Below are 23,334 nucleotides of genomic sequence, written 5' to 3' on the forward strand. Positions count from 1 at the left end.
TCATGTTCCAATCGTTCATCTCATGTAAGTTGATACGATTTTATACATATGTACATATTTTTAATGAGGAAAATACTCCGCACCTTTAATGCGTGTTTTGATTTGAGATGCTTGAAAAGCTACATTTTACAGTTGAACTGTGGCAAGTTATGGCCCTTACAATAAGTAATGTGGTGGGACCATAGTACGTTGATTGTATCTTTTGGTAATAGTACCATGACACTTTGATAAATTGTACCATGGTATTTAATAATTACTATATTCATGTACCAAGGTATTTACCATGGTGTTGACAAATGTACTTTAAGGAAAATAATGGTACTATCATGGTATATTTCCAACAAAACATTGAAGTACCATTGTACCTGTCACGTTGCTGTGTTGTCTGCCCCGTGTTGTCTGTTTCACACGCCACTTCTCACATTCCATGTTTTCCTCGAACTGGCCCGGGCAAATTTTCCCATCCGAGAGTACTCACGACTCTTCTCCATGGTCGCCATCCACACCGGGTTCGACGACGACACCCTGAAGACCATCTACTGGGTCGGGTTACCGTCATCCCAGCGGGGAGAGGCGCCGGAACCCGGAGACCACCCGTGGAGGGAGTACGTGAGTCTCGTTCTGAGGAAACTCGCGCCCGAGGAACCACCCCTCGTGACTCCGGCTGTCGAGCCTGAGCCCTTGCCTACCCGGATCGCTGAGCCAGCGCTGCCAACTTCTTCTGCCCGGAGGAGGAGGAGAAGGAAAGCCTCCGCTCTCCAGCTCACATCTGCCACGGTCAGCGAGCCAGCGCCCACACCTGCCACGGTCAGCAAGCCAGCACCCACGCCTGCCACGGTCAGCGAGCCAGCGCCCACGCCTGCCACGGTCAGCGAGCAAGCGCCCACGCCTGCCACGGTCAGCGAGCCAGCGTTGCCAGCCTCGACCGTCCCAGAGCCAGCACCTGTAGCCTCGACCGTCCCAGAGCCAGCGCCTGTAGCCTCGACCGTCCCTGAGCCAGCGCCAGCAGCCATGACAGTCCCTGAGCCAGCGCCAGCAGCCATGACCGTCCAAGAGCCAGCGCCAGCAGCCATGACCGTCCAAGAGCCAGCGCCTCTCAAGCCTCCTAGGGCTCCGCCTCCCAAGTCTCTCAAGCCTCCTAGGACTCCGCCTCCCAAGTCTCTCAAGCCTCCTAGGGCTCCGCCTCCCAAGTCTCTCGAGTCTTCCAGGGCTCCTCCTCCCGAGCCTCCCAGGGCTCCGCCTCCCAAGTCTCTCGAGCCTTCCAGGGCTTCTCCTCCCGAGCCTCCTAGGGCTCCGCCTCTCCAGTCTCTTGAGTCTTCCAGGGCTCCTCCTCCCGAGTCTTCCAGGGCTCCGCCTCTCAAGTCTCTCGAGTCTTCCAGGGCTCCGCCCCTCAAGCCTTATGAGCCTTCCAGGGCTCCGCCTCCCAGGGCTCCTCTCGAGCCTCCCAGGGCTCCGCCCCTCAAGTCACTCGAGTCTTACAGGGCTCCGCCCCTCAAGACTCTCGGGCCTCCCAGGGCTCCGCCTCTCGAGCCTCCCAGGGCTCCGCCCCTCAAGCCTCTCGAGCCACCCAGGGCTCCGCCCCCCGAGCCTCCTACGGCTACGGCTCCTCTCCCAGAGCCTCCCGAGCCTCCTACGGCTCCGCCTCCCGAGCCACCTACGGCTCCGCCTCCCAAGTCTCCTACGGCTCCGCCTCCCGAGCCTCCTACGGCTCCACCTCCTTTAGCTCCGCCCCAGATCCTCCTACTGCTCCGCCCCAGATCCTCCTACGGCTCCGCCCCAGATCCTCCTACAGCTCTGCTCCCAGAAACTCCAGAGCCTTCTACAGCTCCGCCTCTAGAGCCTTCTAGAGCTCCGCCTCCCGAGCCTCCTACGGCTCCGGCCCCAGAGCCTCCTACGGCTCTGCTCCTAGAGACTCCAGAGCCTACCAGGTCTTCGCCTCTGAAACCCCCCACGGCGCCACCTACCTCAGCTCCACCTCCAGAGCCTTCCAGGCCTCCGCCCCTAAAGCCTCTTACGGCACCACCTTCCTCGGCTCCGCCTCCTGAGCCTTCCTCGGCTCCACCTCCTGAACCTTCCTCGGCTCCGCCTCCTGGGCCTCCCTTGGCTCCGCCTCCAGAGGCCCCCTCAGCTCCGCCTCCTGAGCTTCCAGAGCCTCACTCAGCTCCGCCTCCTGAGCCTCCAGAGCCTCCCTCAGCTTCATCTCCAGAGCCCCTCTCAGCTTTGCCTCTGGGACCTGTCCCTGTCCGATGGCCTCCTCCCAGGCCCCCTGAACTGGCCCCTGCTCTACGGCCATCTCCCAGACCACCTAAACCTGTCCCTGCGCGGTCGATACCTCCCTGGCCTCCTAAGCCTATCCCTACCCTGTGGATGCCCCCCAGGCCACCTGACCCGGTTCCCTTCACACACCCCCAGAGACTGCTTGACTGCCCTCTCGGCCTCCCTGGTCTGCCTGTCTGCTCTTTGTGCCCCCATGGACTGCCTAATTGCCCCTTGTGCCCCCGTGGACTGCCTAATTGCCCCTTTTGCCCCCATGGACTGCCTAATTGTCCCTTGTGCCTCCTTGGTCTGTCTCTGTGTCCCTTGTGCATCCTTAGTCTGTCTTTGTGTCCCTTGTGGCCCCTTTGGTCTGTCTGTTTTCCCCCTTGTCTAGCCCCCCTCTCCTTGAACATTTGTTTATTTTTTCTATTCTTGTTAGGACCGTCTGGAATCCGGTCCTTTTGAGGGGGGGCTATGTCACGTTCCTGTGTTGTCTGCCCCGTGTTGTCTGTTTCACACGCCACTTCTCACATTCCATGTCACGTGCCTTGTGGGCCGGTCCGTATTTTCTGTTTCACTCAGCACGTCACATTCCATGTCACGTTTTCCTTGTTGTCCGCCCCGTGTTTCACTGTCTGTGTATAAACTACAATTCCCACAATTCCTGGCCTCTCTCACTGCCTGCACTCACACTTGTTTTCGCCACAGTTATCCCTGTGTATGCCTTCCGTGTTATGTTAACCCTTGGTTTGCCTTTTGTGTTTTGTTTACCTTTTCCCATCGTGGATGTTTCCTTTGTTCGTGTTCTTTTGTGTTGCCTTTTATTTTTAATAAACCTTGCTGCGTTTAGATCCTCGTCCCGTGTACCATATTGGAGTACCATATTTTTGCCACTTTTTTTGTTGTGCTGTCATAAAAGCAGCTGCCAAATACAAAAGCTTTGGTGAATAACAAGACAATCAATCCATTTGTTATTTCTAGGATCAGGATTAGAAAAAGGTGGTCACATGTGTGGTAGGATACAAGTCATTTAGAAACAGGTTAATGGCAGAGGGGACATTGGTAAGCATTTAAGTGCTGAAGGAAACTGGAACAACAGGAAGTGTGTGTGTGTGTGTGTGTGTGTGTGTGTGTGTGTGTGTGTGTGTGTGTGTGTGTGAGCGTGTATTTATCACTTTGTGGGGACCAAATGTCCCCATAAGGATAGTAAAACCCGAAATTTTTGACCTTGTGGGGACATTTTGTCGGTCCCCATGAGGAAAACAGCTTATAAATCATACTAAATTATGTTTTTTGAAAATGTAAAAATGCAGAAAGTTTTCTGTGAGGGTTAGGTTTAGGGGTAGGGTTAGGTTTAGGGGATAGAATATAAAGTTTGTACAGTATAAAAACCATTATGTCTATGGAAAGTCCCCATAAAACATGGAAACACAACAAGTGTGTGTGTGTGTGTGTGTGTGTGTGTCACACAAAAACCTGCAAGAACATATCCAGGTCATATTTCAGCCAAAGTCAAGAGAAAAAAAATAACACAATACTTCCCATGCAGATAATGGCTGTTTTAGGACTATTAATAGTTTTTGAATTGTGACAATATCTATAATGCAAAAAAAAAGTTAAGAAAATAAAAGAAAACCATATTATTTAAATTGTGAAGCGTGATATAAACTGTTTGTAATCATTTAATATGTACATTTACATGTATGTTTAGTCATTTAGCAGACGGTTTTATCCAAAGCGACTTACAAATGAGAATCATAAGCAATTCGTCATACAAAAGCCAACCATATCTGCAGTATTGCACTGCCAACTTCTAATAGTAGAAAGAATAGAACAGAAGCTATAGAGCAGAAGAAGAAAACAAGGATTTTTTATATTAAATAGTGCCTTATGCTTGTGTATAGGTTAAGTGCTTGTAGAAGCGAGGTCTTCAGCTGTTTACTCATTCAAAAATATATTTTAGCCTAAAGTATATTTTCTGTTTTTATTTATATACATCCAACACTCAGAAAAATTATTAAAAAAAGACATTTCAATTTCATAACAAAATTCCATCATATTGAATTGTGTAATTAAAAAAAAAATAACATTTATATAATAGGAAATATACATTTGAGAAGACATTTATTTTTAGGTTTATTCAAGTATGCTGTAGGCCTTGTTTTGTTCACAAATGGTTTATTTGTAAGATCTTAACCATGTGAAAATATGGCCCTAAGGAATTTTAGATTGGCCTCTTTGATGTTGGTTACTGGTTTATTGTTTACTACTTGTTGTTGCTCTTAAACTAAATCGAAAGTCACTTTAGTGCACTGTCAGTGTCTACATAACTCGCACACAATGCTCTACCTCAGGTCTTCTCTCAGTACCTCCTTACAAACGTGTTTTCTTTAAATTTAGAGATTTGTTTCCAAACAATGTTTAACATCTATTTACTATTCAAGCCTACATATATCAGATTTGTATTACTCTTATACCTTTATATATGTATACTTAAAATGAAAGTGGAGAGTTATAGTAAAATATTACTTAAATATTGATCTGTTACTTTTTCTTAAACTTTTTTATGCATTTTGCAGACACTTTTATCCAAAGCAACTTACAGTGCAATTATTACAGGGACAATCCCCCTGGAGCAACCTGGAGTTAAGTGCCTTGCTCAGTGACGCAATGGTGGTTGCTGTGGGGCTCAATCCAGCATCCTTCTGATTACAGTTATGTGCTTAGACCACTACACCACCACCACTCCACTGTTGCTTTTTTGGAGCTTAAAAGTTCTGGCTACCATTCAGTCGCATTATAAAGACGTACAGAGCTGAAATAATATTCTCTGGGATGGCATGAGGATGAGTAAATTATGAGAGATTTTTTTTTGGGGACTGTCCCTTTAAACTGGACAAAAAACGATTGATAAACCAACATGACAATGTTATTCCAATTCGATAGGTGGCGCTCTGAAGTTATATTCACTTCTCGACCTCAACGAGGAAGACGCGTGGGAAATGCGTATTGCGCATGCGCTGGTTATAGGCTGCAGCAGTGGGCACTGGGCAGCAGCAGTGACTAGACAAGTGCTTTTTCGACACAAGGAGAGCACAGGTGCCGAATAACCCACCAAAATGCTCGTTTAAAGAATCGCACGTCTCATCCCGAAGCCAGAGAGTAAGTTTCCCTTTTCGACACATCAGATCTGATCATTTTAATGCGATTTTAAGAAACTGCGAGTTGAAAGCCGGGCAGTGGCTCGCACAAAGAAGACAGAGGCTATATGCTAGTGGCAGTAGCAAGTACAGACGCTGAGATATCAAGACAGGCTCAGATCTCACTCTGATCACCATTTACTTTAGCTTTAGCCTGCTGGCTAGTTAGCTGGGCTTTATATGGACACAGCAAACATACAATCAGCTGGTTATATCACTTCCACCGTTGGTCCAAAGGATAGATGTGAGTCCAGTGTACTGCATTGACCCAAAATAGTGTGTCTGTGTGTTTAGATCATTTTTGTGTATGTAGCTTGTGGCTAAGCAAAGTTAGGTGGCTAGCTAATTTATTTTAGGGAGGATGATGCAGCAAGGTTACGATCTGCACTTTCAACTTCAGATGGTTCAGTTTTATGCTTAGCTAGTCATATTGATAATGAGTTGTATTCCAGGTTAACACATTAAAGCTCAGCTCCTTCAAAGCCTCTTTTGTCTTTTATTAAGTAAGTGCGTATTTACAGTATGTGCCAGACATATGGCTGAGAGTTGCTGGCCATAGTGTATTTGATTTGAGCTGTGAGTTTGTCTACATTTTGAACTCTTTTCAAAGGTTTGTGATAAACTACTTGGAGATCACCAACTAAAAATACCTCTCCCATTTATTGGTCCATTTTGGAGGTGATATGAGAAGGGATACATGGGGTGGTTCTCTGATTCATAATTGATCCAGTATACCTGAGTGTTTTAGAGCTTGTGTGTCAAAGCTTCAGCTGATAACACCTCCTTCACTGTAAAATTAAAAGCAGCTACCAGATGATAATAGCTGGGGGCAGGTAAGTTGGAGGAACATGTCAGGCTCTGTCTCGACTGCACATTTTGACACCTGCACATCTCAGATTGGAGGAGTCAGCTGGGAGCATGTGGCCTGTGGTCGTGTTGCCGCATCCCCTGCCGTGCCCCTGGGCACCTGCCAGGCTGATGGGAGGATGCATTTGCAGTGCACTCCTGACACTCAAACTGCAGGGTGTGCACCGTGGGCCCTGACACCAGCTGTTTCAGAGAGCCATTTAAAAAGGTCATGGATGAATGCATGATATTTAAATAAATGGCTACAATAAGGCAATTACAGAGTTCTATTGCTCCAGCGTTTGATGGATGTTCAGGTAAGTTAGCTTTGGTAGGGCCTTTGAATACTACTGTGATGGCTGTTTTTCTTGCAGCGGGCTGTAAATCATGTCATTTGTTGACCATCAAACTAGTATACTATGGACCTAGTACATCAAAAAAAAATTACAATTCTGTTGTTTATTCACACTCATGTTCTTCCAAACCTGTATTTCTAAGGAGATATTAAGCAGAATGTTAGCCTCAGTAATTATTCACTTTTATTGTATGGAGGAATGCAATTAAAGTAAATGGCGACTGATGTAGGGCTGGGTATCGATACAGATTTCCAGGCTTTGATTTGATTCTGATTCAGAAGTTTTCTATTTTGAATTTATTTTGTTGTATTTCGGTTATAATGTCAATTTTGCCTACATATGAAATACATTCTCTCAGCTAATGCTGTAAATTATACAGGAAAACTAACTTAGTACATTTAAAAAACAAAAATAATAATTTACTCAGGGCCCAAACTATGCGGTTGATTTGCAATTTATTTAACAGATATAATAAACACAACCAAAACTGAAGTAAACTTTCTAGTATAAGATCGATCTTTGGATTTTAAAACTCAATATTTGAATTGTTCAAATGAAGGTTAATCAGAAAATCGGTAATTTTACTCAAACCTAGACTAAGGCAATGTTTTCCAGCTGCCTAACATCTCCATTGGATATCGCCAATGTTCCCCTCTGAGAAGAGCTAATGTTCCTTTTTTACTCCATGTATTTTAAGAGATGGATGTTATGAATCCATTTTTGCTCCTGATGTGACCACTTCCTTTGCAGTGTGATGAGGAGTACAAGTCCAATGTTGCATTAGTCTCGGTGTGACATGCTGGCCTGTCTGCCAGTATCAGACCCCTCCCTCGAGCTTCTCTCTCACACGCAGATGAACACTGGACTTCAGAAATGTAAGCTCTCATTAACACCCTTAGTTTCAACAGAAATTAGCATTGTTCTGATTAGACTACATGCTTTGGAGAGAAGTATGTACATTTGACCTAGTTTATCTTTCTATGCCTTTGTTAGTGAATAAGCTTCTTGGCTCTGTTCTGATTGGGCCCTGATAAGCAGTTACTGTAAATGCTACCATATGAGCTCCACATTCCTTGAATTACCCTTCATTGTCATCTTGTCTCGCTTACAGGGGACACTACACAGAGAATGAGATCAGCACACTATCCTTCCCCAGCGGAATTGGATGCCTATGCTAAGAAAGTTGCCAATAACCCACTGACTATAAAAATCTTCCCCAATAGCGTTAAAGTACCTCAGAGGAAGCATATCCGCCGCACCGTGAACGGTCTCGACACTTCTAGCCAGCGCTACAGCCCCTACCCGCCTCAGGTCAACACCCGGACGGGCCTCTTGGCCATTGTCAAAGTCCCCGTCAAAGGGATTCTCAAGGACATTGAGGGCGGCAGAGCCCGATTTCTCCCCAAGCTCATCATGAACCCGCACACTGGGCTTTATGCCAATCCCAGCACTTTAAACGTTCCTCACACTGTTCCACACCTTCAGACTCTGTCTCAGTTGCAGCCTCCTTTAGGCCAGAAGAGTCTCGCTCACTCTCAGGTCTTGCAGGCCCACTCTCAATCCCTGCAGCAGCAGAAGGCTAGTTTACAACCACAGCCGAGCCTGGCCCATCAGGAGGCTATTCGTCAGAGCCAGGCTCACCAACAGCCAGTACCGCACCACGCCCTAAACCACCAACAGACTCTCATGCAGCAGTTGCCCGGTCAGCAGGGACTCCGGCATCTGCCTGATATGGCGCAGACGGTAAACATGCAGCATTCCCAGGGTTTCCCTCAATCCCAACTGGTGCCACAGGCCAGTTGCGCTGGCCCATCTGCCCCCGGGGTCTTACAGCCGCCCCTGACGGGCTTACAGATGCCACGCAAGCTGCCCGATGCTGATGCCCCTCCCAATGTGACTGTGTCTACCTCAACCATCCCGCTATCCATGGCTGCCAGCCTGCACCAGAATCGGCCCAGCGATTTGAACCACATCGTCAATCAGATCAACCAGTTCTGCCAGGCACGGGCTTGCATGGGCTCTACCTCTGTTTGTGAAGGACAGATAGCCAACCCTAGCCCCATTAGCCGCAACCAACTCATTAGCGCGAGCTCCCGGGTGTGCACGCACAACCCTGTCATGGGCCCTCTGCCTTCTTGCATCCTTGGTAACTCGGACAAAGCTGGTCCCACCCCTCCCCTACCACTGCCCGACATTACCTCCATGAAAAGGATGCCCGTTTACCATAGTGACATGAAGCAGCAGCACACTCAGCCACAGTTACCACAGCTTCATCAGGGCCCTTGGGCTGGCCAGCACCAGCTGGCACACCTTCAACACCTTCCTGAGGGAGCTCACCAGGGCAAGAACCTGCCCAGAGAAGCCCTGGTGGGGCATAGTGGGTTCCTGACTAAGGGCATGAGCTACCCACAAGAAGTGTGCATGGGTCATCCCTTCAACTTGAAGCCCCCTACAGACAAACCGACGCCTTCTCCTCCAGTCAATGGGATGCCAGGTGGCATGAGTTACAGCCACTACATGCAGCCTCCTTGGAACAGCATCTTGCCAACACCAAACAGTGACAGCTCAGGGTCCCAAGACCTGGTGGGGCCGTTCCATGGGTGCCTCTCAGGAGCCTCCATAGACTGTACCCCCGGAGTACAGTACAGGACTGGGGCGGCCACCTCTAGCCAGACGAACCTGATGCAGACCATGGAGTACATGGGTGGCGACTTCCAGACGGCTTGTTTCAGAGCACAGAATACTGGCACGATGGCAAAAATGCGCAGGGTCGCAGATTCAGGTGATAGTAGAAATGTGCACATTCACCACCCAGGGTACAGATGAGCTGCGGCCATTCGCACTAGTCCTGAGTTAGTGGAAGTCAGGTGACGTAAGGAAAAGTCCTCCCCTCCCCATTTTGTTCTCAGTCTTGTAAGTGATCTACTGAATGTTTCCTGTTCCGTGACTACCGCAGAGCTGAACCACCCCACCCCCATGTGCCATTTTGATGTAATTTTATTTTGTTTAGATTTGTTAATTTAAGTAGCCTCTGGACAAAAGTAGGCATGTATTTATTATTTTCTTTTCAGAAAACAGCCATAAAAGCATAATTTTGTTAGATTAGCACTATTTTGTCCATTGCTATCTGGTCTGTATACACCGATCAGCCAGACCATTAAAACCACCTGCCTAAAATTGTGTAGGTCCCCCTCATGCAGCAAAAACAGCACCAAACCTGTTATTTGAGTTACTGTAGACTTTGTCAGTTTGAACCAATCTCTGTTGACCTCTCTCATCAACAAGGCATTTCCATCTGTATAACTACCGCTCACTGGATGTTTTTGGCACCCTTTTGAGTAAATTCTGGAGACTGGTATGTGTGAAATCCCAGGAGATCAGCAGTTACAGAAATATTCAGACCAGCCCGTCTGGCACCAACAATCATCCATGCGGTTATCTAATGTCAGTCATGTGGCTGTAGTGCATAAAATCATGCATATACAGGTCAATCATTTCAAAAACATCCAGTAAGCAGCAGTACTGTGGACGGAAATGATTTGTTGATGAGAGGTCAACGGAGAATGGCCAGACTGATTCAAACTGACAAAGTCTACGTTAACTCCAATAACCACTCTGTACAATTGTGGTGAGAAGAATATAATCTCAGATTGCTATTCTGAGATGCGGGTTTGTGTTGTTTTGGCGGCACGTAGGGGACCTATACAAAATTAAGCAGGTGCTTTTAATATTGTGGCTGATTTGTGTCATTTGAAAGGAAAAATGTACCACAAAAAATGCACATTAATTTGCTTCCTCCTTGGCAAAAGCCATTTGTATGTAGTTTAGGCCTACTTGAGATTTGAAGTACTAACTCTTAACAGGTTGATCTTATTCACTGAAGGGGGGTGCCATGATACTGAGATATCTGGCTGTTTCTTCCATCTAAGCTAACAGCTTACATGTACAATGTACAGAGTTTGATTTAATTTTTCCCCTGTTAATGTTTACATATTGTACTTTTGAAACTAATTCTGAATCGATATGAAAGTGCAAACTGATAATGGGATGTGCACACATGACAAGACTGTTTCTTTTTCAGACTGTTGAACATGAATCAGGTTAAAGTCTTGGGTGGAAATGTTACACTAGGGCTGTGTCAAGCCACATTGTGTAAAAGGATGATCCTACCTTGAAGTGTCAACTAATGCTTTTTTTTTTTTTTTTTTTTTTTTTATCATTTATTAGATTTCTATTTAAATGCAATTGCATTGGGACTTGTGCTGTGCCCTAATTGCATAGCTTAGAATTTTATTTTGTCTCAATTTAATTGTTACTACTTGAATTTCATTGGAGAGTGTGTGACATCAGGCTCCCACTCACTACAGGTCTTGAAGCGGACCAATGTTTAAAGGATGACCCAAATGTTCCTTTTGGAAGAATTCTATCATCCTCTCATGTTAGTTCGTTATGAAAGGAAAGATGTCCTTGATCATAATTGGATGGAAGTGTGTCAATGTCAGCGTAATATAAATGAGCACCACAGGGTTAGCCTGTGGCAGCACTGCTGTGCTACTGTAACTAAGAGGTGTGATTAGCCGGTGTGAATGCTGTGTGTCAGGGCGAATTGGCTCCCTGCTTTTGCTCCATCAATAACACCATACTGCTGCTCCCTCGCGGGATCACTTCCATCTCCGTCACACGCTGTTGTCTGTCAGCTGAACCTTGCCAATGCATTTTCCACCCACCCCTGGCACTTCATGTGTCATGTTGTACTTATCTAAAATAGCTGAAATTCACAGCCAGTGACAGTCTGGTTCTATTTAATTATGGGAAATAACCTAAACAACAGATGTTTTTTTTTTTTTTTTTTTAAAGGAATAGATCACCAAAAATTATAATTCTGTTATTTGATCATACAAATATCAATCCAAACTGTATGCGGTTTTTTTTGTGTGTGTGTGTGGAACATATGAGTAGAATTTTTTTTATGAATCGTTATGCAGTTGTTGGATCCAGAATTAAAAAATGGCACCATTTTTTAAACTGAACATGTGCACAATCAGAGATGAAGATTAATAATGAATAAATCACACAAGTTGTATGGACCACTTTCAAGGTGTTTAATTGTCCTTAATTGGAGCTTGACATTGTAAGAGCATAACAATTCTTAAACAATTTCTATTTTTGTGTACCACAGACAACATCACGACAAACAAGTTTGAAATGACACCATGGTTAATAGTTAAGCCCAAAGTATACTTTGATTTTGACGCGAACGCTCAGCGTCTGCGAGCCTGTCAAAGTATAGTCCATTTGACGGTGCGCGCATACACAGGCAGTTTGCGCATGCGTGCCATGACATCCAGACCTCCTCACGTGCAAATTTACCGTTGTTGTTGTTATCCTGTTTTTTAGCGCTGATTACATCTAGCGTTTCTTTGTGACAGCAATGGCTCAAATGTGAGTTGCCACCATGTGGATTCATGAATTCGTGCAAATAATTCCAGGCAAATGCGCATTCTGAGACGTTCAAAGACATGTGGTTAAGGTCCTGGTATACTTCGTTTTTGCGTGTTCTGGATAGCCTTGCGCGTGGTCGACCGTGTTGCCTTTCTGAGTATACTATTCTGACCGCAAACAAATAGGAACGTGTTAGACGCATGCGCACTACAACTGCTTTGTGGTACTCTTTTAGTACAGTCAATGACCAGCGCTTGCACAGACGATGCGCACAACCGAAAATCTAATAGAAAATCTAGGCGGCACAAGGTTAAACTGCGCTGATGGCGCAATTTGCGTCACACATACTGTGCATTAAATGATCTGCAACATGCATACCCGAAGTATAGCCTACTTTGGCCTTTAGAAAATCGGGTTGCGTGTGTTCAGTGCTTGCGCACTCTGCTGATTACGAAATTTGCTTCACGCGTCCTCTACGAGTGTTCACGTTTGAGTATTTAAGTATACTTTGGTCTTTAGTTAAAAATGGTTCATGATTTATAGAAGTTTTGGGGTGAACTTTTGAGTGCCCGCTTTAGCTTCTTTTAGATAAACAGCCTCTTTGGTTTTTAGGTGTTTTCCATATTATACACCACAGTTTAACTCCCTTGAAGAGATTTCTCTCTTTCTCAGGTCTACCTGTGCCTCTTCTCATATTTTCCCTCGACTCAAGCTTGTAGAGATGTTGCAAGAGTCTCTCCACCTCTATCAGGGCAGGCCATCTGGCAGTGGATGACGGGTATTTTCAGACATTATTGTAACGAGTGGAGCAAATGCAGATGAGCGAATGGGTGGAGCTGTGACAAGTAGTATCATAGCCTCCCTGTTTGCCCCTCAAAAGCCTTAAATATTTGATCCTTGAAAATAGGCATGGTGTAGAATATAAATTAATGATATTTAGCTACATTTGTTTTTGTGAAACTGTAAATCAGGGGGTGTAAAACTCCTAAGCGAATAATTTTTTGTATTTAGCAATGTATGTGTAGTACTGGGCTGTAACAATTGTCGCATTCAGACCACGCCATGTTGTATTTTTTAAAACTTGCCTTTTTAATTTGATTTGTTAACCATTACAGCAAAAATATTGAAGTCCTTGATCTGTTTCCTTTCATGGCAAAACACATAAATTTGGCATGATATATAAAAATATAAGCTTCAATGCGAATAAACATTTGGCGACAAGGCTTTTTAGGCCTAGTTTAAGCTTTCAATCATGTCACTTACTTTGCTCATGAAGCTGCTATTTCATTCCAACAACAAAAGAAATACATTTCTTATAAATGTTGTGAGGATAGAGATGAGATCTAATTTAAATTATACCTCTTTTTTTTTTTTTGCAATGCAATATTGTTAATAGGTTGAGCATTGGCAGATGTAATAAGTTATTCCATTTGCCTGTCGACTGTCATTTGTAAATCTTGAACGTTTAGACTCTGTATTTCTCTCAGTCCTCATTTCATGCCTTGTTACAGCTCAAGAGTACAAAGCCAGGTTACTCTTTTAATAGTTACTATCTCTATGTGAAGTGCCTCCTCTGGGCTGATGTGGACTGTGTGCATGTGACCGTTGGAATGGAAAATTGACTGGCGCTAGTGCACATTCCATAGATGTAGTGCACAGCTCAAAATTGGGGGACTGAGCTACTTATATTGTTAAAAAACTACTGATAGTAAAAAAAAAAGAACGTCACATGCTGCTGCAGGTGCGAGATCCATTTGGATGAGAGAAGTTGCTGCTGAATCGCAAGTTTAGGTGGCGAGTGTTAGGCTGTTGAACTCCCTAGTGTCCTTGAGACATTGGAAGGAATGCTCTAGAAAGTTTTTGTCTTTTGGAGCACATGCACTCCTGCCCCCCCCCAACAACACAATGGCAGTTTTGACCTATGGGAGTATGTTATGAGGATTCGAGTGTGTCTCATCTTGTTCCACCAATAAAAACTATTTCACTTGAATGGTAGCAATGCGCACCTGTTTTGTGTAACCGAAAACTGTCATTCCAGATAAAAAATTCAGGAACGTGTTGCACAAATATTCCCCTCTAACCAAAATAAAGTTTGACTTGCATTTGCAAAATGTGGTGTGTCCTTTTTATTTTTCTTCAACAGTTGGGACTTTATGAAAATGCTGGCATTTTGATCACGAGTAGCTGCAGGGACAAAACTGCCTTAGCTAAAGTTTATGTGCCAAGGAATTATTTTTGATTAATCGCTAAAATATGTGCAGTGATAGATTTATCTATGTATTGGTGCCACCTTCTAAAAAAAATGTTGTCGCTAAATATGTTTTCCTTTTGCTATATTCAATATCATCAGTCTCCAGTGACTGATACAAAAATAATGTCTTGTCAAAACTTGATTGTAAATATTAACAATTCTAGCAATCACTGGAATGGATGGATGAATTGAGTATGTTTATAAATCAAATGTCCGCTTTATCTATTTACAAATAAGGTTGTCTGAGGTGTTAAAAATTTTAAATGTAGTTTAAAACACATGTATTAAGTTAAGAGAAATTTAATCATTGTGTTCATGTTTCATACATCATTGAAAACATTTTCTTAGCTATTTCTACAAACAAAAAGATCAAGTCAGAAAATATTTAAAAATGTCAAGTGGTGTTACCATTATGTAAAAGTTTTAATAATTCGAAATAAAAAAAAAAAATTCAACATGATTTTTAAGGGGAAAAAAATATTTGTTTTACAATTATCTTGAAATGTTGAGTCATGAATATCAATAATTATGTTTTTATATATTTACTATACAAAATGTAAATTTTCATAAAAATGTAAATATCTGATATATATTTTTTTAAACTTCAAGCACAGTCTTGATGGTATAAAGCAGGGGCGGGGAACATCAGGCCTCAAGACTTACGAGACCATTTTACCCCACCCATGAGGCCATCGAAAAATAATTTGAAAAGCAAAAAATGGCCTTGATTGAATTAATCTGAAAAACAATTCCTTTCAAATAATGTTGAAACATATTTTTAAATGATAACAACACCAGTGGCAAATTATCAGGTCCAGCAAAGGCCTAACATGCCAAATAAATACATATTTTACATCCTTTCATCACCAGCCTTTTCACCAGCTCCAATCACCTTTTTGCCTATGTATTTTTAATTGCTTTCCACTCTTAATCTACAAACAAATAGAGAAAAACAAAAAGTTTATCCAGTGTGAATTTATTCCTTTGTTTACAAGCGAAGTGTGACAACTATTTCACAAATCACATGCCCACGTTTGAGCTCCACCCCGTCAGGCCTTCAGAATTTCCACATCCTCAACAGTGCAAGTGAATGAGCATCTAAAGTCAATAAAAAGTTTAAAGTAAAACTAATGGCAGGAAACATTTTGGGAGGTTTTTTGTTTTTTCCTGTTGCCTTGTGACACTTTTTCCTGTCATATTTGTTAAAAATACCATGAAAGTGTTGCTACATCACTGTGTTACTTTGCTCTTTTGGGTTCAATAATAATCTTGTCATGGGTGTTCAGTAATGTCTACCTTCTACATGGATTACCACCCACAGAATCTTGACTGATTTGGCACTTGAGCTCTTAGGGCATTTATCTGACACAGATAATGTGAACACTAGAGAGATGCACGAATGTGCACAAGATGGCAAAATGGCTTGTATACATTTACTTTGCTCATACGAAAAGGTAGGATGTTTATTCCTATAGAGACAAACCAATCAACAAAATAATTTCACATCAATACAGGCATCACATTTTAGCCAGCCTCCTATTTAATACTTTATTTTAGGAAAGGATACATCTGTGAACAAATTTGGTAATTCATTCCATATTTGTTAATGCAATGCATACAGCTGAAGTCAGAAGTTTACATAAACTTAGGTTGAGGTCATTAAAACTCATTTTTTATCAACTCCACAGATTTAATATTAGCAAACTCTAGTTTTGGCAAGGCGTTTAGGACATCTACTTTGTGCATGACACAAGTAATTTTTCCAACAATTGTTTACAGACAAATTGTTTCACTTTTAATTGAATATAAACCAATTCCAGCGGGTCAGATGTTTACATACACCGAGTTAACTGTGCCTTTAAACAGCTTGGAAAATTCCAGAAAATTATGTCAAGCCTTTAGACAACGAGCCAATTAGCTTTTGATAGGAGATCACTGAATTGGAGGTGTACTTGTGGATTTATTTTAAGGCTTACCTTCAAACTCTTTGCTTGACATCATGGGAAAATCAAAAGAAATCAGCCAAGACCTCAGAAACAAAATTGTGGACCTCCACAAATCTGGTTCATCCTTGGGAGCAATTTCCAAACACCTGAAGGTTCATCTGCAAAAAAATAATATGCAAGTATAAACACCATGGGACCACGCAGCCATCATACCACTCAGGAAGTAGACACATTCTGTCTCCTAGAGATGAACGTAGTTTGGTGTGAAAAGTGCAAATCAATTCCAGAACAACATCAAAGGACCTTGTGAAAATACTGGAGGAAACAAGGTAGACAAGTATCTATATCCACAGTAAAACAAGTCCTATATCGACAAATCCGAAAGGCTGCTCGGCAAGGAAGAAGCCACTGCTCAAAAACCATGTTCGTGGTCCTTTTCTGCATATCACGTGCTGTTTTGTGGTCTGTTCTGCATAACGTGGTGGCTCATTGTTGCTTATCGCGGCCCATTTGGCACATTCCGCGGCCAAATCACCGGCCCACTCGGTTCTCCTGATGGACATTACACCCTTGATCGGCCCAAAACTGCATCGGCCCACCGGGAAAATGCCCGGTATGCCAGATTACCAGCATCATATTGTGGGGGTACTGGTGGGACTGGTGCACTTCACAAAATAGATGGCATCATGAGGAAGGAAAATTATGTGGATTTATTAAAACAACATCTCAAGCCATCATCCAGGAAACTAAAGCTTGGTTGCAAATGGGTCTTCCAAATGGACAATGACCCCAAGCATACCTCCAAAGTTGTGGCATAATGGCTTAAGGTCAACAAAGTCAAGGTATTGGAGTGGCCTTCACAAAGCCCTGACCTCACTCTGATTGAATATTTGTAAGGAGCAAGGAGGCCAACAAACCTGACTCAGTTACACAAGTTCTGTCTGGAGGAATGGGCAAAAACCTTTTGTTTTGTGAGAAGCTTGTGGAAGGCTACCCAAAATATTTGACCCAAGTTAAACAATTTAAAGGCAATGCCACCAAATACTAACAAAGTGTATGTAAACTTCTGACCCACCGGGTATGTGATGAAAGAAATAAAAGCTGAAATAAATAATTCTCTCTACTATTATTCTGACTTTCACAACTGTAACTGATGACTGATAATCTGAAAAAATGCATTACCCTCTTTCTTCCATGGTACACAAAAGTTATTTTCCCATTGGAATCATGGTTAGCTTTAGGTTTAGGGATTGGGTAAGGGATTACACTTTGTGGTTAGCTTTAGGTTTAGGTTAGGTGTTAAACTTCAAAGAAAAAATAATTCAAAATTTCTTAATCTTTATTTTCTTCTGAATGAAATATTCGCCATCATGCATTATAACAACTTGTCACAATGACTTGGTTTGAATATTATATATCATTTTTGTATGCTATCAAAGTTCAAGTTTGGTATATTATGCTGATATGTTCTGATATGAAAATATGTTAGACAAATAGAAGATCTAAATGTCACAGATTGACCTCCTGGAGGATTTTTTTTTTATTTTTGGTGGTTTAGCATCAAATTTAGCATGCAAGACAAGCTATTATATTTTTTAAATGTTTAATGTATTGTGGTTAATTAAATACAGAAGCCCTGGATGAGGGTTCTTTAACCTTTTTCTGGCCATGTACTAATTAATAAAGAAATGGAGCAGGGACCCCTTGTTGTATAAAATTGTAATAGGATTTGATTTTAAGCATGGCCTAGAATAACATTCTTACACTAACCTAATTGTTATACATACAACCTGATAAAATAATCATTATTAAGTTACATTTGAATGTATTAATATTTTGTATTTTTAAAATGACTAGTCTAATTAGAATTTTGATTTGTGTGAAAGCACTTTGTATAACCCCCTATGGGCTTTTTTGTTTGTTTGTTTAACTTTCCCAGCACTAATATTTTCCTATACTATTTATAATTAAAAATGTATATAATATGTTGTGCGTAAATGAATTACATTTTAATTTGACTTTCAGTAATACACTTCAATGTGAGTGGCAACTTTAGCTTTAATTAAAAATAACTCTTTTAATTTTTGTGTAACACATTTTCATTGTTTCACAGAAATGTGTTTCAGATTAAACCATCATTGACAGAAGAATCCTGTTGAAAACGCCTGGCTTAGAGTTTAACACCATATCCAGTTTCCCATAATCATTGCTAATTCCCAAAATTTAGCTTGCTTAAAATCTAGTGTGACCACCCTTTTAAACCTATAATGAAGATTTAAGACTTGGCTATGTCTACAGATCAGGTGTTGTTGAGGAAAGTGGAGTGAGCTGCTCAGAGGCCTTTTTCTTCAGATCTTCTGACATCTCTGCTGCATGCTGTCATTCCAAAGGGTGTGTAAAGTGAAGGTGAACAATGATCTCAAAGTAACGTACAACATTTTTGAGAAACACATTACTCAATTAATTACTTGTTTTTTTCTTTTCAGAGAAATATCTCAACTCTGTTGATCCATTCAATGCAAGTGAAAAGTATCCATTGATTAAAGTAATCCAGTGGTTTAATACATGTCTTCAGAAGCAGTATCACATGCGTGGGTGAGAAACAGATCCATATTTAAATCCTTTTTTACTATAAATCCTCCTCCCTTCCCAGTGGGTGGTGATATGCACAAAGAATGTGAATCACCAAAAACAAAAGAAGAATGTGAAAGTGGAGATTGACATAATAAAGGACTTGAATATTTACCTGTTTCTCACCGACACCTATGATATCACTTATGAAGACACTGAATAAACCACTGCAGTCATATGGATTACTTTTATGCTGACTTTATATGCTTTTTGGAGCTTCAAATTTCTGGCCACCATTAACTTGCATTTAATGGACCAACAGAGTTTGTCCATTCAGTGTTGACTTTAAGTTGATATCACCTTTGCGGTTTCAACTATGATTTGAGTTTTATTTGTAACAATGAAGGCCACTTCTGGTAACTGTGCACCTACAACTAACTCCTACATTCACAGAGCATTGTTACAAAATTGTATAAAGTAGTAATTAAAACACAAACAGCATAATCATCGGAACATTTAAATACTAAAAGCACCAACTGAAGCAAGACCTGAGGTTATGTTGATGATACTGGGAATATTACAGAATTTTCAAGCCTGGAAAAGACTTGCATTGTTTTTATGTATTTATATACATACATACTGTATATTAAGTATTTATCTTTATGCACTCAGGTACCTTAAACATAATCATTTTCTTTTCGGCCATCATGTGCATTTCAATTGCATACCGTTCCATAAAACATCATGCCAAAATGAATTCTAAACACTTTATAAAGAGTTCTGTCTTCAGTATCATTTTTTGAAACAACGAACATATCTGAGAAGACAATCTTTGGCGAAATTAAGCCATTACAACAGCTTCCACAAGAAGCACTCAAACCAATTGTGATGAGCATCAGTGCAGTCTATATTGATAATTTTCTAAATACTGTGTAGGACAGTATGGATGAGCATTCTCATAATACATTTCTAAATATTTTTCATTATGTATATCTAGATAATTTGATCTGAGATGAATCTCATCTTGATATACTTGAGATGGTAGTGTTAGAATGGCATGGTCATAATACTGTTATATTGAATCATTTGTTTAATATGTTTACTGCTGTAAAGTTTCTACACATAATTGGATGTGAATTTTGATTAGTCAACGCTGGGAAATCTGATGAAGTTCTTTACATGCAATGTGAAGTTTTCAGCATATCTCTGCAAAGACTTGCTAAAAAAAGGAATTTTCTGGCATCCTTTTACTATCTATATAGTCATTATTGTATATCAGTCTCAGTGACACAGAGAGGTAATGGAAGCTGTGAATTCAAATTGTGGTAACTGTAATAGTCTATCAATGTCAGGGCTGGATGGCAAAAGAACTGTCTGTTTATGAACAGACTAGCACAGGTGTCCAAACTAAAAAGTGGCTTTATTTGCATCTCCCAAAGTAGCAACAACCAGCTGGTAGCTGTTAAACATATTCAACCTGGTGTCAAATGCCATGGACATCTCACCAGGAATGGGCTTGGGAATAGCACCATTGCAAAAAAAAAAAAACATGTTTACTAAGTTTGTGTGTAGTATGGCAGTAATTTATAAACGATAAAGGGGCCTAAATTAAATAACTCAGTAATATTTTAGTTTATGTTGCGCTGGCACCTAGTGGTGTAGATGCAACATCACTCAAGAGCAAAAGTTCTCATTTCTCAGGTTTACAGATGCCATTGTATGCTATTTGCGTCCAGTTATTGAGATGAAGTGAGTAATAATTGTCTGGTCATATGATCTCAGCATAGCAGCACTCATGAATGTGTGCCCAACACCATGTAGAATAAAGTAGCTTTTTTCTAAGACTGAATGACTAGAGAATTCACCTCATGTTTGTACAAAACTTCAAAACACATTTTTCAAAACATATATTTATTTCATTATTTTTAAACGTTTGGAAATAAGCAAACAATTCACTGAAGTTCACCTTTAACTCTTACAACTCAATAATAATATAGTAGGCTACATGCACTGGTCCGAAATCTTACTGTCACGGATGTACTGTATTTTATAAAGGACGCACTTGGCTGGTAAAACACTACGTTCTTTATGAACCCATGCGAGGAGACTGGGGGGACATGGGGGGACCCGAACATATGACGTAATAACAACAACAACCACAAACGAATCTACATGAGTTTTGTTAAACAAGCACCTTTCAAGCACAAGGAACTATTTTCTTGGTATATTTATCACTTGGAGTTGACAGGTAATTTCTGCAAATCCTTCAACCCTCTTTTTTTATTTCAGTTTACAGAATTCTTTACCGCCCCCTAGTGGTGTGTATGTATTGAACTCACAGAACTGTAACTGGCTGTTACAGAAAATATTATTCCCTCTCGAGAGGTCTCTCCTATTGCGTAAGTAGCTTAAGCTATGGGAAAACTCTGTTTCTCGAGAAATATTGAAGTCTTTATGTAAAACACATTGCAGCTGCACAGCATACAGCAATGAGCGAGGCAGCTCGGTCATTGGCTGTGCTGCGGCAACTTGCTCGAACCAATGACGGGGCGACTCTGAACGCGCGACCAATGGGCGCTCGCGCGCTCAGAGCCCGCCAAGATGGGCGTGGCTAGGGCTATATATTAGGCGCCCCGTCATGAGAGTTCTTTAGATTTAATCTCCTTCAGCGAAGACCGGATTGTTGGAGTCTTTTCGCCCGCCGTTGACAAGCCTACAGCAGGACTGCTAAGAGGACGCCGGCGTCTTCAGCCGCCTTCGAAGCCTTCTGCTACGCCATCCGGCGCGCATCACTTATATCCTTTTTTACTTACAAGTGTTCGCATCTGCGACGCTTTTGATTGAAGTAAAAGAGCAATTTTCGAGGCGTTGTTCCAAATGCCTTTAACCTGCGCCTCGTGCAGAGTCCGTATCACCTGGGCACTATACCTCAAAAGCCCCCCCCCCCGAAAAAAAATCAGACAAGACACAATCAAGGTGATTTCTCAAATGTAATTTCCTAACTCGTCAAACTACATACATGTAGGCATATCTATAATAGATCAGTGTCTCTCTCACACACACACAGTTCGATCGCGCGCACGCACTAATTACTAATTACATTATGCGAAATAGAGCGATATGTATCGCTATTTAGTTTTATTTATTTTTATACCGTGTATTCTCCGTGTAAATTCGTGCACCGAGATGTGACACCCGTACCGTTTCGGTTCAATACGAATAACTTACATGTACCGTCCCACCCCTAATATTTATCTTCATTAATGTCCTCTTCCTCACCCGAGTCTTCCTCGCTCCTGTCTCCCCCAAGGACAAGGAGAATATCCTCATCGCCGACGCCCTGACTAACATTAGCAGCGCCAGCGGTGTCAGACTTAGCGCTGCTGGTGTCTGCAATTCCCGTGTTCTCCCAAAAAACTAGTGATTTAACAAAAAATTTGTCGATCCCTGGAACATTTTTTATTGTAGCTAAACGTCTAGCGTCCTTCTCTTTCTTTAATCTTCTTTTTGCGAAACCACTCAATTGCCGTCTGTCCATTTTGGATTTTGATTTATTTTCTGTAGCCGTTAAAAAAATGACACATTTGCGCCGTAATTGTTGTGGACCAACTCAACTGTGACAGATTGGGGAGGGGGAGTGATAGTGGTCATGTAATCTTCATTTATTTATAATTTATTATTATTATTATTATTATTGTTAAATTAGTGTTCATAAACAAGTTATGTATGGTCTTTCAAGAATTTCAAGTTAATAATATAACAATTTACGAAAAATATTTTTAAAGCTTGTGTCATGTGGTGCCCCCTAGTGGTTGTGAATGGTTGGTGCCCCTGGGCACTGGCCCAAGTGCCCTTATGGATAATCCGGCTGTGCTGGGCCTTGCCGAGCTGCGCGCTCACTTTGCCGCCTTTGCCGCAAACAAGCCTGCTTCCACCGTGCTGCCGTCTCCTCCGTTCGAGCCGCGCAGAAGAAGCGCCACTCACAGAGGCTGCCAGAGCACACGGAATTCAGTGACGTCACGCCAGGCCAGTCTCCGCGTGCTTCACCACTACCCAAGATCTCCCCGCCGCCAGTCCATTTCACGCAGGCGGACCAGCACCCCTCCAACAGAGCGGTGGGTCTCGTCTCGTTCGGCGCGTCAGGGGACAACGGTGAAAAGGATGACAGCCTTTCTATTGACGCTACATCCGATGACTGGCCGGGCTCGGCCTTCGACCCCACGCCGTCGACATTAGCGGACACGAGCACGGGCACCAGCATGGACTCTGAGATCGTCCGCATCATGTCCAAAGCCGTGGAAGACCTCGGGCTCAACTGGTCTTCTCGGAAGAACCCGTCCGCAGCCGGCTGGACGAGTGGTTCCTGCAGGGGCGCCGGCAGGCCCCTCAACAGAGACCCTCCCCTTTCTTCCCCGAAGTTCACGACGAACTCACAAAGTCGTGGAAAGCCCCGCACTCTGCTCGCC

General features: G+C 42.4%; 1 protein-coding gene across 1 annotated transcript; it reads left to right on the top strand.

Annotated features, from left to right (window-relative positions):
- The first annotated feature begins 5,320 nt into the window (after window positions 1-5,320).
- LOC127631386 (protein FAM222B-like) lies at window positions 5,321-14,169 on the top strand. Its single transcript, XM_052109492.1, has 3 exons — window positions 5,321-5,418; window positions 7,409-7,533; window positions 7,770-14,169. The coding sequence occupies exons 2-3, from the start codon at window positions 7,455-7,457 to the stop codon at window positions 9,482-9,484; spliced, it is 1,794 nt and encodes a 597-aa protein (XP_051965452.1). The 5' UTR covers window positions 5,321-5,418; window positions 7,409-7,454; the 3' UTR covers window positions 9,485-14,169.
- The last annotated feature ends 9,165 nt before the right edge of the window (window positions 14,170-23,334 follow it).

This window comes from Xyrauchen texanus, chromosome 38, assembly GCF_025860055.1.
Source record: "Xyrauchen texanus isolate HMW12.3.18 chromosome 38, RBS_HiC_50CHRs, whole genome shotgun sequence".
NCBI lineage: Eukaryota > Metazoa > Chordata > Actinopteri > Cypriniformes > Catostomidae > Xyrauchen > Xyrauchen texanus.